The sequence below is a fragment of the Schistocerca americana genome, chromosome 11, assembly GCF_021461395.2.
Source record: "Schistocerca americana isolate TAMUIC-IGC-003095 chromosome 11, iqSchAmer2.1, whole genome shotgun sequence".
NCBI classification, from domain to species: Eukaryota; Metazoa; Arthropoda; class Insecta; order Orthoptera; family Acrididae; genus Schistocerca; species Schistocerca americana.
In genome coordinates this window covers 198,098,878-198,117,788 of record NC_060129.1, presented here as the reverse complement: position 1 = coordinate 198,117,788, position 18,911 = coordinate 198,098,878, and the positions used below count along the sequence as shown (strand labels likewise).

General features: G+C 38.7%; 1 protein-coding gene across 1 annotated transcript in view; it reads right to left on the bottom strand.

Moving 5' to 3' along the window:
• The window catches only part of LOC124553552, a 262,796-nt gene that overhangs the window by 229,264 nt on the left and 14,621 nt on the right, over positions 1-18,911 (bottom strand). Inside the window, exons 3-4 of the mRNA XM_047127399.1 lie at positions 15,285-15,431; positions 2,292-2,483 (exon numbers count right to left, since the gene is read on the bottom strand). Of these exons, the coding sequence (XP_046983355.1) occupies positions 2,292-2,483; positions 15,285-15,409 (317 nt within the window). The 5' untranslated portion in view covers positions 15,410-15,431. The remainder of the gene's footprint in view (positions 1-2,291; positions 2,484-15,284; positions 15,432-18,911) is intronic.

The following is an 18,911-nucleotide window of genomic DNA, read 5'->3' as shown; positions in this document are numbered from 1 at the left end:
GTGTGGAATGCAAATCGAAGACTGTCATTTATTGGCAGGACACTTACCTCTTCTGGAGCATTGCTGTGTGGTGTGGAATCTGCATAAGGTAAGACTGATACAGGACATCAAAAATGTTCAAAGAAAGACAGCTCGTTTGCTTCAAAAAAGAAAGAAAAAAAGAAAAAAAAGAAAGAAAAAAAGAAAAAAGAAAAAAAAAAAGAAAAAATCTTAATTTATTGCCTCCCACTGTATGATTCACAAAAAAACCCAAGCTCCTGAAGAGAGAGATAGGTACACGATAAATCACACAAATCTAAGGGCTGTCAATTCGACTAAATATCTAGGAATTACAATTATGAGCAACCTAAATTGGAAAGACCACATAGTTAATATTGTGGGGAAGGCGAAACAAAGACACAACACATAGAAGATGCGACAAAATCACTAAAGAGACAGACTACATTACACTTGTCCATCCTCTGCTGGAATATTGTTGCACGGTATGGGATCCTTACCAGGTAGGATTGACGGAGGACATCAAAAAAGTGAAAAGAAGGGCAGCTCGTTTCATGTTACCGCGCAACAGGGGTGAGAGTATCACCAATATGATACACGAGTTGGGGTGGAAGTCACTGAAACAAAGGTGGTTTTCTTTGCGGCAAGATCTATTTATGAAATTTCAGTCACCAACTTTCTCTTCCTAATGCGAAAATATTTTGTTTTCACTCACCTACGTAGGGAGAACCGATCATCATAATAAAATAAGAGAAATCAGAGCTCGAATGGAAAGATTTAGGTGTTCCTTTTTCCCACACACCATTCGAGAGTTGAATGATAGAGAAGTAGTATGAAAATGGTTCGATGAACCCTCTCTGCCAGGCACTTAAGTGTGAATTGCGCAGTAACCATGTAGATGTAGATATGACTATAAGTGTATAAAATTGAGAGAACTGCTGTGAATCCTCATTTTTTCCAAGTCCTATGTAATGATTTCAATTCTGAACACCAGTCTTTAATTTTTCATATTCAAGTTCAGTACCTTTCGAAGGGCAATATGTTTAGCAGGCTGTACGAATTGAAATCAGCAGCTGAACTATTTCTTTTGAGCCAACTCCTTCACTGATGACAGCTTTATATTTTCCCTAGAATAGCTTTCACACCTCTTTGAGATACTGAATGATCTAAATTTTAAACTACAAGGTAGAAACATCACAATACCGGATGCCAATGATGTCGTAAAGCTCCTCTCGGAAAAGATACAACTACGGAAGCGTCACATGGAAGCTCCCATTAGTAGCTTTTTGCATTCCTTCAGTTCGCTGTACTTCCAGATACACTACAGTCAATGTCAGCAAGAGGAGTGTTATCGACAGTGAACAGCTCTAACACCTCCGGGAAGAGTTCAACTTTATTTTCCTCATTTGTCTTCAGAAGACTGGAAGTGAAAATTAGAAAGATCACTCTTCACAATGGATGTGCACACACCTCCTGATGAAACTGAATCAAAATGTGACTTGCGTACTAATGAACAGTTTCAAAAAGTGGCACTGGAAGAATTTTGGGCCAGTTTCCTTCCTGTTTATCCAGGAGTGGCAAAAGAAAGCCGTAAAAGCCCTGATACGGCTCAAATTTCCAACACCAGCCATCATAAAACGAAACATCACAGTCACTTGAATGTGGAGAGTTACCTCAGACGTGTTCCTGCTAGTCTGAAACCAAACACTCAGCAGCAACTTAAAGAAAAACGATGTCAACCGTCTCACTGACAGTCTGAATTTTTCTTGTGACTTTCATCATAAAAAAAAAGTGAGATGTGCCAGTGTCGGTCAAGTGAAAAGGATATCACTGGGTATTTAAATAAAACGTGAAGACATTTCTATTTCAGCTACCTAGTCCTTCAAAAAAACTAGGAATTGTATTACGCTCCTTTTGATAACCCCCTGTTACCTAAGGTGTGGATTGGGGATTCTTGCCAATATTTTTTGAAAGAAGCAAAAACATTAATGAACGAATATGAGGCACGAGAAATTCTGGGATTGCAAAGATGGGCGTTAGGTCAAAGAGTTGGGACCCAATACCACATGAGCAGGTCCGGTACAGAGATAAATGGAGATAAGAAATCAAACTAAGTGAAATTACTCAGTAACGAATTACCGGCGATTGCGGGTCCCTTATAGCAAAACACTCATAAAACATCCCCAAACCACATCCAGTGGAGCTCGGGTTCACTCTGTAGGTTCGACTACTTCCAGATGCACACAACAGCGTCCCACAGAACGCACGAGCCGAGCAGCCGCCCGCCCACTCACCGGCACTCGCAGTAGAAGCAGGTGTAGTACGGCTGCGCGTCAGGCACGCCGGTCGCGCGCTCGGTCGCACGGAGCAGCACCAGCCTCGCCGGGGACGGCTTCGTGATCAGCCGGTGCACCTGCTTGGCCAGCTCCGAGGTGTACGCCGAGTTCGACCGGGTAGGCGGTGGCCGGTCGAGATGGACGGAGCCACTGCAATAACGAAATAACTGACAGCTGTCTGCAGCAGTTAGTGTTTACGAGAAAAATATCAGCATATCTACATCCAGTTAACTTAAATCCTTTTACCCTAAAACAAATTATTTTACAACATACAGTGGAGACTCGATTATACAAAACTCAGATATACAGATTCGAATTATGCGGATCGTCACCTGCGAGCAGACGTCTCTGTAGTCTAGTCCGTGTGTGCACAGACGTGGCACGGTGGCACTACCCGCCCGTGATCTCTGCTTAGTGTGTTTCATTACTGTTCACACAAAACGGCACATGTTTCATTACTATTCGAGTTGGACGGTTCCAATCACAATGCTGCTGCATCCTGCTGTGTCTGTGCTTCGCTTAAAAATGTCAATGTGTGAGAGAGTGGTGTTATCATTTAAAGATAAAATGAACAGTACCGATTCATTAAAATAAAGGATAAACTCGTCTTAAGTTAGACAATGAGTACAATTTAAGTAAGCGATATTAAGACGTATACTGATTCAATTTTGGAGTACACCTGCTAACTTGATAGGTAAGATGGTAGTAAACATCAAAAAGTGATGAAGAAACAGAAAAATGAACTTTTGGAAGAGGCTTTCTACTGGTTTTTACAAAAAATGGTCAACTGTGCAACTGATATCTGGTCCTCTGCTCTGTGACAACGCATTACAGTTAAATAAAAAACTTTATGGCAACGAATTATTTATGGCAAGTAACAGGCGGTTGTACAGATTTAACTCTAGTCACGGAATCTGCAAATTACAAATACGAGACGCAAAAATGTCAGCTGATGTAGATGCAGTGAATTATTTTAAAGGTGGTTTTAAAATGTATTGTACAAAAATGACTGACTTGGACTATGTTTATAACTCTACTGAAACCAAATTAAATGAGAAATCATTACTTTCAAAATATTTAGCTTCATTGGTGAGAGAGTTCAGCTCCAGGGTACAAAAAATAGTAAAGAGCGAGTAACAAAATTAATTTGTGCAAAAGCTACTAGAGCCTACAAAATGCTCCTCTTTGGAAAATCCAAAAACCCCAGATGCTTCAAAAATATCAGGTTTCCTTTAATTTATGAAAACTAAAAAAAGTGCATCCCGTATGGAGTTTGCTGGTCTCCCATCGGGCGCCTCCCCAGGTGGTGGATAGGGGAATGCTCACCAGATATGGTGGGTACCGGGGAAATAAAATACCCGGGGTGGACCAAAACTAGCAACTGCTGCCTTGTAGTATGATATTGGCTTATCAAAGGCTAAAGGAAGAAAACCTTGAGTAAAAATTACCTGGTGCTCCAGGTTGGGGGTTGTGCAGTGGGCCAGCTCCTCACTCACATAAAAACATAAAAATGCTAAAAAACCTAATTATATGCCTCGGAAAAATTGGAACTTTGGACGACGAACTGGCAATGAGAAACGGAAAATTATGTTTGGATGCTGGAATGTGCAAGGTTTTTCCACTAAAATAAATTTACTCCCCGCAGAACTTGACATGTTCAACATGGATGTTGTCGTACTCTCTGAAACAAAGAAGAAAGGCCAAGGAGAAGAAGAACTGGATAATTATGTACATATCTGGAGTGGGGTATCAAAAGCAGTAAGAGCCAAAGCAGGAGTCTCCATTATGATAAAAAAATCATGGAAAGAAAGAATCACAAATTGGACATTCATCAATCAACGTATAATAACTGTTGAAATGACATTATTTGCTAGGGAAGTTGTGATTATTGGCGTATATGCACCCACGAACGACACAAAAGATAAGGAGAAAGATACATTTTGGGACACCCTCAGGGAGACGATTGAAAAAATCCCAAGAAGAAAGGAACCGATTATCATGGGAGATCTGAATGGAAGGGTAGGAATTAGAGAATCTTGTAGAATAGTAGGAAAACATGGAGAGGACGAATATAATGACAATGGAGAACGATTGATTGCAATTTGTGAACAATTTGATCTAAAAATTACCAACACATTTTTCAAACATAAGGACATTCATAAATATACTTGGCAACAGAACACCGAAGAACTTCGTTCTATAATAGATTATATTATCATTAGGCAAACAAGTAGTTTCAAGGCAGTAGACGTCAGATCTTATAGAGGAGCCCAGTGTGGATCAGACCACTATCTAGTTAAAATGAAGTCTTTCTGGCCATGGAAGAATGCAAGGAGTGAAACAAGTAACATAAATAAAACGAACCAGACTGAGAAAGATGAAAATTTACCTTTTAATATTGACAGCCTACAAGACGAAAGTATCAGAACACTCTTTGCGGCCAGGATGGAAAGGAAACTGGTTGAATCATTTGAAAGAAGTACAGAGGAAATATATGACTATATAAAAGCTAATGTGAAAATCATAGCAACAGAGGTGTTGGGTAAAAAAGATAGCAACCACAACCGTGCAGCAGAGTGGTGGTCAGAGGAACTAGAGGTCCTCATTAGAGAAAAACGAAATGCGTTCCATCAGTGGTTGAATGATAAATCATAAGAAACAAGGTCAATATACAAGGAAAAGAAGAATGAAGTGACGAAAAAAATAAGGATGGCAAAAAATGAAGCATGGGAAAGAACATGTGCCAAGGTGAATAGCAAATTAGGATTTGGGAGAGCAAAAGAAGTATGGTCAGTATTGAAAGGGCTTCGACAGGATACAAAAAGCAAAACTAATCTCCAACTGATAACACAAAAGGAATGGGAAGAGTATTTCCAAAAATTATTAAATGAGGACAGAGAAGAATATCTAGAAGAAGGAACAGGGGAAGATAAAGGACATGAAGATGATGAGATCCATATTTTAGAAAGTGAAGTACTTCAGGCGTTGAGAACAGGAAAGAATGGTAAATCACCGGGACCAGGCAATATCAATCTGGAGTGTCTAAAATATGGTGGTGACAAAATTGTGAAACTGATAACACAGCTCTTCAACAAAATGATACATGGAGATTCAATACCCAATGAAATGAAGCTAGGTTACATTAATACAATATTTAAGAAAGGGGATCGCAAAATTTGTTCAAACTATCGAGGAATTTGTGTTACAAACACATTAATGAGAATTTTTGCGAAAGTAATTAAAAACAAACTGGAAAAAAATTTTAGAACCCAAGAAGAACAATGTGGATTCATGGCTGGGAGATCATGTGTAGACCATATTTTCACATTACGACAGATTTTGGAGAAACATAGGGAAAAATCAAAAAGTATAGGATTAATTTTCACAGATCTAGAAAAAGCGTATGATACTGTTCCAAGAAAATTACTTTGGAGAGCACTACATATGGCAAACATAAACCCTTCCTTGATTAAAATAATACGACAGATGTATAAAGATAACATTTGCCAAGTGAAAGTTGGTAATAAACTTTCACAGAAATTTAGAACAAGCAAAGGCCTTTTACAGGGCTGTCCCATGTCACCATCATTATTTAAAATCTATATAGATACTAGCCTTAGAACATGGTCTCGTAAATGTAATAGTATGGGACTAGAAATAAGAGATGGAGTTTACCTACATCATTTATTATTTGCTGATGATCAAGTAGTTGTAGCACAAGATGGGGAGGATGCTGACTATATGTGCAATCAACTAGCAGTAGCATACAAAACTTGGGGTTTGAAGATTAATTACCAAAAAACAGAATACTTGACTAATGATTCAGATGAGCTTTACATTGAAGGAAAGAAAATCAAAAAGATAAACACTTTCTGTTATTTGGGATCCATTTTAGAAATCGAGGGAAAATCAGACTCAGAAATCAATAAAAGAATTAGTAGCGGACGGAGGGTCATTGGGATGCTTAACTCAGTCTCATGGAGCAGGAATGTAATGATCAGATCTAAAAAATTAATATACAAATCCATATTAGAGAGTGTGGTTCTGTATGGAACGGAGACCTGGACAATTAACATGAAGCACATTAAAAAATTACAAGCTCTAGAGATGGACTTTTGGAGAAGATCGGCAAGAATCTCCAGGAAAGAAAAGATAAGGAACACTGAAGTAATAAGGAGAATGGAAATAAAAGAAAGGATGGATAGGAAGAAATTACAGTGGTACGGGCATGTACGACGAATGGAGGAAGCCAGAATACCAAAACTGATACTGGAGTGGGAACCGGAGGGGAGAAGAAGAAGAGGACGACCTGTGACCACCTGGCTCCAAAATGTACAGCACACAATGAGGAGCATGGGCGCAGAGGAAGAGGACACGCAAGATCGAAACACCTGGAGAAATATTTTGAGAGTATAGTTTAAGAACGTTTATTGTTTGTATTGTCATTTCCAGGTAAATTATTATGTTGGAGATAAGCCTCTGTAATGAGGAAAAGCTCAAAATAAAAAAAATAAAAAAAGTGCATGGATGGAAAGCAAAATATTCATTAACTGGTATGACATGTTCATCCCTGAGGTAAAAAGATTTCAAAACAAAATTGGTAAACGAGGAAAAGTTCTACTTTTACTGAATAATATGCCACCCCATCCTTTGGCTGAGCTGTTAAGAGAGGATTTGGAATTTTAAAGTAAAATTTTTGTCTCCTAACGTAATATCCTTATTACAACCAACAGATCACAGTGTTATCAGAACATTAAAATGACCTTATAGAAAACAACTTTTAGGTAAATTGTTATCTGCTGCTGAAGATAACAAGTGTTTTTGTCCTTTTCCAAGCAAATGAATTTAAAGAAGTGTTGCTATATGGCTGCAGACGTGTAGGATTCGGCAGAAAGGGTGGGTGATTCTGTTTTGGAGGATATAAATGAGCTAATGGCAAAAAATATGGCAGGAATGTGATGCTGATGATATGAAAGAGTGGCTCTCTTTTGACCATAATGATCAAAATATTCATATCGTGTTTGGCGACTAAATCGTTGAAAACATATTGCACGCAAACAAATACCAGGAAATGCAAGAATATAAAACAGAAGGAAACGTATGTGCAGATGATGCAGGACTATTTCATGCTGAAGCATTTGAAGCCCAGGAAACCACATTTAAATGCTTCAAAAAACAAACAGAGTTTGATCCCGTAAGTTTACTACACTTAAGATGGATTGGTGATGTAGTAGCAACAAAGAGAAAAAAAATTGTTTGCGTCGAAAGACAATTAACAGATATTCTAAACAAAATTTAACTACAGTGACAGTCCTATGTGACTTTTGATAGGTGGTTCATAACATAATTTTAAGAACACAGGTATGTATGTACAAAAATGTGTCTCTAATCTCTTAATATAAAGACTGATTTTTGTGGATTTTAGTCAGTTTAATGTTGTCTTTTTATTATTATTTCTTTACTTTCTCAGACGTTAAGTCTGGTTAAAAACGGAAAGTGACGCGGACCTTGATCAAGCGTCACTTCCTTTTAACTGTACGGTATGTGTTATATTGCATTTAGGAACTTCCGGGTAATTGAACATGTATCAATAATTACAGATTTCTGTAGTTGTATACATAAGTTTGGATGTAGCTGTATTGCATTGATGTACTGGTGGATATTGTGTGGTATGACTCCTGTAGTTGATAGTATAATTGGTATAATGTCAACTTTATCCTGATGTCACATGTCCTTGACTTCCTCAGCCAGTTGGATGTATTTTTCAATTTTTTCTCCTGTTTTCTTTTGTACATTTGTTGTATTGGGTATGGATATTTCGATTAGTTGTGTTTATTTCTTCTTTTTATTGGTGAGTATGATGTCAGGTTTGTTATGTGGTGGTGTTTTATCTGTTATAATGGTTCTGTTCCAGTATAATTTGTATTCATCATTCTCCAGTACATTTTGTGGTGCATACTTGTATGTGGGAACGTGTTGGTTTATTAGTTTATGTTGTATGGCAAGTTGTTGATGTATTATTTTTGCTACATTGTCATGTCTTCTGGGGTATTCTGTATTTGCTAGTATTGTACATCCGCTTGTGATGTGATCTACTGTTTCTATTTGTTGTTTGCAAAGTCTGCATTTATCTGTTGTGGTATTGGGATCTTTAATAATATGCTTGCTGTAATATCTGGTGTTTATTGTTTGATCCTGTATTGCAATCATGAATCCTTCCATCTCACTGTATATATTGCCTTTTCTTAGCCGTGTGTTGGATGCGTCTTGATCGATGTGTGGCTGTGTTAGATGATACGGGTGCTTGCCATGTAGTGTTTTCTTTTTCCAATTTACTTTCTTCATATCTGTTGATGTTATGTGATCTAAAGGGTTGTAGAAGTGGTTATGAAATTGCAATGGTGTAGCCGATGTATTTATGCGAGTGATTGCTTTGTGTATTTTGCTAGGTTCTGCTCGTTCTAGAAAGAATTTTCTTAAATTGTCTACCTGTCCATAATGTAGGTTTTTTTTTATGTCGATAAATCCCCTTCCTCCTTCCTTTCTGCTTAGTGTGAATCTTTCTGTTGCTGAATGTATGTGATGTATTCTATATTTGTGGCATTGTGATCGTGTAAGTGTGTTGAGTGCTTCTAGGTCTGTGTTACTCCATTTCACTACTCCAAATGAGTAGGTCAATATTGGTATAGCATAAGTATTTATTGCTTTTGTCTTGTTTCTTGCTGTCAATTCTGTTTTCAGTATTTTTGTTTGTCTTTGTCTATATTTTTCTTTTAGTTCTTCTTTAATATTTGTATTATCTATTCCTATTGTTGTCTGTATCCTAGATATTTATAGGCATCTGTTTTTTCCATCGCTTCTATGCAGTAGCTGTGGTTATCCAATATGTAATCTTCTTGTTTAGTGTGTTTTCCCTTGACTATGCTATTTTTCTTACATTTGTCTGTCCCAAAAGCCATATTTATATCATTGCTGAATACTTCTGTTATGTTTAGTAATTGGTTGAGTTGTTGATTTATTGCTGCCAGTAGTTTTAGATCATCCATGTATAGCAAATGTGTGATTTTGTGTGGGTATGTTCCAGTAATATTGTATCCATAATTTGTATTATTTAGCATGTTGGATAGTGGGTTTAGAGCAAGGCAGAACCAGAAAGGACTTAATGAGTCTCCTTGGTATATTCCACGCTTAATCTGTATTGGCTGTGATGTGATATTATTTGAATTTGTTTGTATATTAAGTGTGGTTTTCCAATTTTTCATTACTATGTTTAGGAACTGTATCGAATAAGGATCTACACTGTATATTTCCAGTATTTGTAGTAACCATGAGTGGGGTACACTATCAAAAGCTTTTTGGTGATCAATGTATGCGTAGTGTAGTGACCTTTGTTTAGTTTTAGCTTGATATGTCACCTCTGCATCTATTATCAGTTGCTCTTTACTTCCTCGTGCTCCTTTGCAACAGCGTTTTTGTTCTTCATTTATAATTTTGTTCTGTGTTGTATGTGTCAATAATTTCTGTGTAATGACAGTAGTTAATATTTTGTATATTGTTGGTAGGCATGTTATGGGGCGATATTTAGCTGGGTTTGCTGTGTCTGCTTGATCTTTAGGTTTCAGATAAGTTATTCCATGTGTAAGTGTATCAGGGAATGTGTATGGGTCTGCAATGTAACTGTTAAATAATTTAATGCTTGTGTCTGTGTATGTGCGGATGGATATGTGTGTATGTGAGAGTGTATACCTGTCCTTTTTTCCCCCTAAGAGAAGTCTTTCCGCTCCCAGGATTGGAATGACTCCTTACCCTCTCCCTTAAAACCCACATCCTTTCGTCTTTCCCTCTCCTTCCCTCTTTCCTGATGAAGCAACCGTTTGTTGCGAAAGCTTGAATTTCGTGTGTATGTATGTGTGTCTATCAACCTGCCAGTACTTTCGTTCGGTAAGTCACATCATCTTTGTTTTTAGATATATGTTAAATAATTTAGTTAGATGTGAATGTGTTGAGGTGAACTTCTTTAGCCAGAAATTTGCTATTTTATCTTTTCCAGGGGCTTTCCAATTGTGAGTAGAATTAATTGCTTGGGTGACTTCATGTTGCAAAATTATCACTTCAGGCATTTGTGGTATCATCTTGTATGTGTCTGTTTCTGCTTGTATCCACCGTGCATGCCTGTTATGTTGTACCGGGTTTGACCATATGTTGCTCCAGAAGTGTTCCATGTCTGTTATGTTTGGTGGATTGTCTATATTAATGTGTGTGTTATCTATTGTCTGGTAAAATTTCTTTTGGTTTGTGTTGAATGTTTGGTTTTGTTTCCTTCTATTTTCACTTTTTTTGTATCTTCTAAGTCGTTTGGCCAATGTTTGTAATTTCTGCTTCTTTTCATCTAATTGCTCTATCGCTTCTTCTTGTGAGATTTTACCTAACCTTTTTCGTCTTTCTTCTGACATTTCATTTCTTATAAATTGTGTTAGCTGTCCGATGTCCTTTCTCAGTTTTTCTATTCTGATCTGTAGCTTGTGTTGCCATGCTGGTTTTGTGGGTTTCTTCTGTGTGTTGGTTGGTTCTGATCTCTGCCTAGTGTGTATATTTAGTGTAGTGAGTGCTCCTATATAAACCAGTAGTTGTAACTCTTCCATAGTTGTGTTTTCATTTATTTTGTTGTGTATGATTGTGTTGATAGTTTTTATTGTTGTTTCGACTTGTGGGTTATTTGGCGTTCTATGCAAGAATGGTCTAATGTCTGTATTTGTCTCTTTGTATTCTATATATGTCAGCTGAAATTTTTCTTCTATATCTAACATCTGTGTCACTTCGTGTTCTATTTGTGCGTGTTCTGGTGGCTGTCTTCAGATTTCGTTTTCCTCTGATTGTTTAATTGATGCGTGTTGTTCTTTGTTTGTTTGCTCTGGGATGTTTGAGTCCATTACTGTATTTTCTTCTTCTTCTGATTGCACATTATTTTGTTCCAGTATTTGTTGTACTTGTTGTTTGATGTTTTCTAATTCTGACTGGGGTATCCTGCTATTTTTGATTATTACACGGATCTGATCAGCTAGTCGTTCTGTTAAAAATTTTAATTCTGGGTATCTGGTAATAAATGTTGTGTATACTTGTGATCTGTATCCAGTTGTGTTGGTTCCTAGGTTTGTTGCTTGGTAATAACAGAACATGAGGTGTTGATTAACTTCATATGACCATCTCATCCTCTGTCTTTGTTTTCCTTCTAAGGTGGTTGCAGGAAGCATATCCTGCAAAACACCTCTATTTGGATTTAAATCATTTTCCAGTTGGCTAACAGTGTCGTTACCATTGTGGGCGGGCATAGGGTTCAAGCGTTGTCCCCGACCATGACGGCGCTTGTCCGAGGCTTCATTAGTTCTGTCCTGAACCAACTAATCACACTAAAAGGGGGGTTAGCCCTATTAGTGGTTTGTTCTTTTTGTCGCCTTTTACGACTGGCAGAACATACCGGAGGCCTATTCTTTTCCCAGGCCTCCACGGGGTTTATTATTATTATTATTATTATTATTATTACCAGCAAATATCTTCTTATTTTCCCAATATTACTTCATTTTTTCCCTGAAGGCCTTCTTTCTTTCTTTGGTCCTCTTTGGTTGATATAGTTTTGGTTCCATCTCTGGAATAAACTTCCATTTATCAATTTTGCTTCTGAATGCATCCTTGTCTAATGTGTTTGTTATGTCACTTTCTGCTTTTGTCAAATCCTTCTTGACTTCAGTTATCCATCTTGCTTTACGGGATGTCACATAGTCCAATAGACGTTTAGTTAGTCTGTGCCCTGCAAATCTGTATAGGTGTCTACAGAACTTCATTCGTCTCTTTCTGATGTCAGTTTCAATGTTTGATACTTTTTCTGTTGTCTCGATGGTCTGCAGTCTGAATCGTGGTCCTAGAATTTTTCTAGTAATCTTCCTCTCTACCTTCTTAATTTCTTATAAGAAATTTCTTACAAGAATTGTTTTTATTATTTTGCATAAACCACAAAAATTATGTATTAGGTCATTGCATAAGTTTGAAGCGTTTTTGTTTTGCTTGTTGCTATTCTGGTTGCTATTGGTTTATTTATCAATTGTCATTTTTTATTTGTAGTTCACTGTTGCTATCTGAGTTTGGTATTGTCATTTGGAGACAGTGAGTGGAGCTGCAATCGCTAGGAAACGGAGTGCCAAGTGGAGAAGTTGGAATGTTTCTGACATATTCTTTTGTTTTAGTTCCACATATGGGTGACAGCAGCTGAGGCAGCAAGGAACATTTGTGCCGTGTATGTGGATGATGCCACTGCACGGAGCATGGCACGAAAATGGTTTTCTCATTTTGAGAAGGATAGTTTTGACACCGCTTACTCTTCATGTACATGAAGACCTTTGCGGTTGGACAAAAATCATTTAAATGCACTAATCCACAATGACCCAAGTCACTCAAGAACTGTCGTATGTGACGGATTGTGATCATTCTACCGTTTTGCGACATTTGCACACTACTGGGAATGATCAAAACAATCTGAAGTATGGGTACTGCACGCTCTAAGCAAAAATCAGCAGGCGGCCCTATGCGCACCTCTGCTCGCCTGTTGTCAATTGGCTCGTGAACACCTCCGACCATTTCTATCCTGTATAATTACTGGTGATGAGACATGGTGCCTCTTATGTGCCTCAACATAAAGAAAAGAAACGAACGGTCGAGCGCCAAGCAACAACTCCCCGTACAAAGAGCAGCGTGCAACGTCGTACAATGGTGTAGTGTACTGTGAATAGCTTCTTCGAGGCGTAACCGTCACCACTGACATTTACTGTCAACAACGGAGACATCTTTCAGACGCAATCCGAGAACAAAGATCTGGAGGACTGGGTGAAGTTACGCTATCCACGATAGTGCCCACATTCTGCTAGACTGAAGAAAGTAACACTATACAAGAGTTGGGCTAGGAATCCATTTTTCACTCACCTTATTCACCTACTCATTTGCCGTCAGGTTTTCACCTTTTCGCTCTCTACTGAACAACCTTCAAGGAACTCATTTTCCGGATGAAAAGGCACTCCAAACATAGCTCGACAAGTTCTTCTCCTCAAAACCACACGATTTCTACAGATGCAGAATCAAAAAGTTGTCCCAGCATTGGCAGACTGTTGTAAATAGTGAAGGAGAATATATTATTGATGACTAAAGTCTCTGTCAGATGTATCTGTTGTGTTTATTAAACTTATGGAAAAATGCTACAAATTTACGTGTCAACCCAATGTTAATCATATGACAATTGCAGTGTTACATGGCTTTATGCTTAATTATAGACTTACTGTTTCATCTGTCGATTTGTTTTCAGCAGGTAATGCCCGCGGTTTACTTCCTTCTTCGTTGCTGAGCGATGTATCACTTTTCCTTCTGACGCCGCAACTTTCCTATATGTTTACTACTTTTTATCTATATAAACGATGAACTATTGGTTTCGCCGTTTAACACCTTTTTAATAACTGTGGAAGTATTACAGGCATCGGTCCCACCTACTGTGTCACCCACCTGTACGTTTTACAAGAACCTTTTAAGACTCGATCGATCTGTTTACAAAGAGAAAGCAGAATATCTCTTCCTTTGACGTCATCCAACGACGACGTAGGAAGCTCAACACCCTCGCGGCCCGGGCTCCTCTGTGGCTCGCGGTAGTTTGCAGCATACGTTTTATTCCTTGCATACTTACCACTACGTCGTACTTTCATGCAGATCGTTGGGCAACGTCTTCCACATTACCTCCAACATAAATAAACTTTCTTCCCACAGTATTTCTGAAAACCCAAAAAACAAATTCAAAGGACATAATAATACCAACTGTTCTTACAATTTTTCGTATAAGTCTTGGTCGATTTAATTAGCGGTGGGACAGGCCTAAGCCTTGTGACACCACACAATGAACCTCAAAGATAACCATACACGGGCAATGTAGGACATCTCTCTAGAGTCAATAACACAAAAATCACCTTCTCAATACAAATTATCCAGATTTTTGATTATCCAGAGTTATGACAACCACCAGTCCAGTTATCGAGTCACCACCATAGTCGCTGATAAGCATTCTTGAGGGACGGCAGGAAGGGTGGGAGGAGATGGGGGGGGGGGGGGGGCGGTTACACACCATAATGTGCCCTGTGGAGTATTTATGTAGATGTAGATGAAAAAGATGAAGTCTCAATCATACACTCATTTCAACAGAAGAGAGTGCGAGCGAGCAAGAGAGAGAGAGAGAGAGAGAGAGAGAGAGAGAGAGAGAGGATGGGGGGGGGGGGGGGGGGGGACACGGATGCCCTTCTTGCTGCCACCTTATTACCATCCAGGACGGAATGTGTGTACGCCAACTGTTTGCTTGTGTTATACGTGCGAAAGTGAGTGGAAGTTTTCTACGTGTTTGCGATTCGTGTAACTGGTGTGAGACTTGGGTACTAGCCCAGTATTCACTTAGCGCGATGTGGGAAACCACCTAAAAACCACATCTAGGCTGGCCGACACACTCACTCCCGTCATCAATCCTCTGTGCGAATTCAGCCAGGGGCCGGTGCACCTTCCCGTCCCACAAGCGGAGCTTTTAATGTGCACAGCTATCTGGGTTAGTCAGACAGAGAAGTGCTATCATTCTGAGAAATGTAGGAAGAATGTTTGTACGGCACTATTTCTTTAGATAAGAATCAACATTTTTTCAGTGAATATTCATACCACACCTATTGACAGCAACAGTGGACCAAATCCAATGAAGTGAATCGGTTACAGTAAATAGTAATCCAGAGTTAAAAATTCGATGTGGTTGAAATACTTGTCTAAGATATGACACACACTACACATCAATGGTAATGTACAAATTTACACGAGTTGAACTACACAGCTGATAGTGTACGCCCCAGAGAAGTGCGTACATACGGAATGATGCACTGCTCCACCTACCCTGGGCCGAGTCCCTTCTCCGGCTGGTTGTTGAGGGCTCGGTCGAGCAGTCCTCCGAGCGCTGTCGAGATGTGCGTCTTCAGCCCCTCCGCCTCGTCACCGCGGGCCAGTGGTCCCGTCGACATGGCAGAGTCCGTCTTCCTCGTGCTGCAACATGAGAAGACTGATCTTGCAGCGAGTTCCTGTGGTACGATTCTTCTGACAAGTACACTAGACCTGTGAGAAGAAAGTGATCTAGATATAACGGAAAGGATAGCAGAGTTGGGAAAGATAGAAGGTCAAACACAGACAGGAGCAAACGGATATAAAATGGTGCAAAATTTTCTATATCATCAAAAATCTGCTAGGGAACTTTATTTTGCAGAACTAATTTTACGGGACCTTTTTGGAGGTTTATTTAATAATGAATTTCTTCAGAGCTCTGTGGCACAACTCTTATACATAAAGTCTCCTCAATGATTCATTAACACTTTGGCATCAGCGCCCAAGTACAACTCAGGCCACGCAAGAATATAGCTCAAGCTATGATCTTCTAAACACACGAGCCACTTGTCACTCAAAAACTGGGCTCATTTTGTATGAGAACAATGTACGGGCATCTTGCTACCTATCTTGAAAGGTGTTGCCCTCTGTAAGTAATTTCTGGAATTACTTTGAAACAAATAATAGCAAATGTAACAGATATTGTCACGACTGGTTCAGCCCAGATACGAGGGGCACTTGAAAAGTCGATGCAAAGTCCGAGAGATGATACCACCGGCGCGTATCAAGGTCATGTTCAGTTAGTAGCAACTTTGGAAAGAACACACACGAAGTTTTAGCCGTATTGGTCTATTTCTTCGTGTTTGGCATTCGTGTGAATCAAGGAAGTCGAGTGATTGTCAAAAAATAGACGAAAAAGAATTTTGTGTGGTGATTCAACATTACTTTATGAAAGGCAAATGCCTCAGGAGACTAAACAGAAGCTTGATAAACATTACGGTGACTCTGCACCTTCGATTAGAACAGTTTACAAGTGGTTTCAAAATTTCGGACTGGTCATATGGGCACAAGTGATGCTGAACGTTCTGGATGCCCTGTGGAGGTTATGACTCCAGAAATCGTTGATGAAATCCATGATATGGTGAAGGATGACAAGAGTTAAGGTGCGTGAGATTGCTAGAGCTGTGGGCATCTCGAATGAGTGGGTACATAATATTTTGCATAAACATTTGGACATGACAAAGCTATCTGCAAGATGGGTTCCGCGATTGCTCACTCTTGACCAAAAACAGAATCGTGTGAAGTGTTGGAAGTAAGGTTAGCAGCTGTTCAGGAAGAATAAGCAGGACTTTCAGCATTGTTTCGTCACTGTGGATGAAACATGGATACATTACTATACTCCTGAGACCGAACAACAATCTAAACAGTGGGTTACCAAGGGAGAGTGTGCACAAAAAAAGACGAAGACCATTCCTTCGGCAGGAAAGGTTACGGCGACTGTCTTTTGGGATTCGCAAGGGATAATCCTCATCGACTATCTGGAAAAGGATAAAACTATTACAGGTGCACATTATTCATCGTTATTGGAATGTTTGAAAACTGAGCTACAAGAAAAATGGCGGCGATTGGACCGCAAAATGTCCTTTTCCATCACGACAATGCACCAGCACACACCTCAGCAGTTGTGGTCGCAAAATTAATGGAAACAGAATTCCAACTCGTTTCACATCCCTCCTATTCTCCAGACTTGTCTCCCTCGGACCACTATTTGTTCCCCAATTCGAAGAAATGGCTGGCGGGTCAAAGATTTTATTCAAACGAGGAGGTGACTGCAGCAACTACTAGCTATTTTGCAGACTTGGACAATTCCTATTATTTGGAAGAGATCAACAAATTAGAACAGTGTTGGACAAAGTGTGTAAGTCTAAAAGGAGACTACGTCGAAAAATAAAGGTTTACCCCAAACATGTAAGTAGTTTTTATTTTTGCACAGACTTTCCAAACGCCCCCTCGTATGCTCACATCGTCGTGAGTTTCGATTGTGTACTTGAGGTTTGGCAGTTTGCTGTAATTCTGCTACACGTATGTCACATTTATTGAGTGAGCAAGATATTTTGTGAGCTCAAGAGGAGAAATTCAGTGATTCTGGATCCAAGAAAGAAATAACACAGTGGGAACAGGCTGCTGAAGAAAATTCATATTCAGTCTGCTACAACATTGTCATTACGGATAGAGCTGCTGTAATTACGATTTAGTCATGTTTTATTTGCCTTAACCCTGTCTTTTTCACAGATGACTCTCATACGGAAGCTGGATCCAATACGGGTTTCCAAGACCTGTTTGGAGAAGACGAGACAATTCACTGGCAAAACAAAGAGGAAAGAAACAAATTAATGCAACATACTTCTCTATACATTAGAATAACTCAAAATTTTTCATACAAAGGTCAGTTACACAAAAAATTTTTTGTTGGGAGAATAATTAAACTTTTTGCCTTCATTAACATAAAATTTGTAATATTTTGAAGAACTAAAATAAATATGAAAATAAACCTTGAAGCTTGGACCTTTCAGATATATCAAACACAAATGTACCAGTAATGTTTTAAATGGCAGAATACATGGTTGGTTTCCTGAGTCTGAAATTTTTATAAGTGGCTGGAGCTCTAACAAGGGGAGGCCACAATGTTTGGAACGCAGATTTACTTCAAACTTCGTACACTCACAGTACTGCACGAGGGCAACAAAATGTGTAAGCAGTAACACGTAATCCTCAAGCGTCATTGAGAAAATCACAAGATAATTTCGGTCCTCAAATATATATCTGTGCATGGCCATTTTTACCATGAAGCGGCAGCGGCAGAGTCATACTGGCACTGTAGCTCAGCGTTTTCGGTCAGAGCGTCAGCTACCCTTTCTAATAAAAACACTGAGCGAACGGATCAATGAACAAACTGAACGGGTGTCATCGGACGTCCACCGTGAACAAATTCAACGAACAATATAGAACAAAATGAAATTTTAAAAAAAGTGGTTGGCATTCAAGCCCCATAGTCACTGGATCGAGTTCCGTTCGTCAGGTTTTTTTTTATTATTATTTATTTTCAACACAGTGATTTTCTTTATTATTTATATTACAATTGATATAATGGGGAAAATACGTGTAATCGGATGAACTTTTATTAAATTTACAATGTATTTGGCAGTCTACCGATATTTATTATCACAAATAATATAATATTCATAACTATTGACTAATAAACGACCAAAGGCCTAAAGTGATACTCAAAATGTATGCTTGTCCGTGTCTTCAAAATTATTTTTATTTAATCAAAAGAGAACGAGAAATTGCTTCTCGGAAGACGCTATTAAAATACACTCGATACTGAATAACCAATTATCAGCGCCGATTTTTAAGGAAATACTGCAGTATGCATGGTTTGCTTCCAAATTATGGTCTGAAAGAAAGGTTTTTGAAAATGTTAACGAGGTTTGTTTTTCCACGGAAACACAGCATTTATTCAATGCAGCTGGTGCCATTTAACTTTATGTTTTCCATGTTTTTACGAAAAATACCATCCTGCAACTTGTACTCGTAATGTCGAAAAAAAATTGATATAATGTCCCATTACATCAATTGTAATAT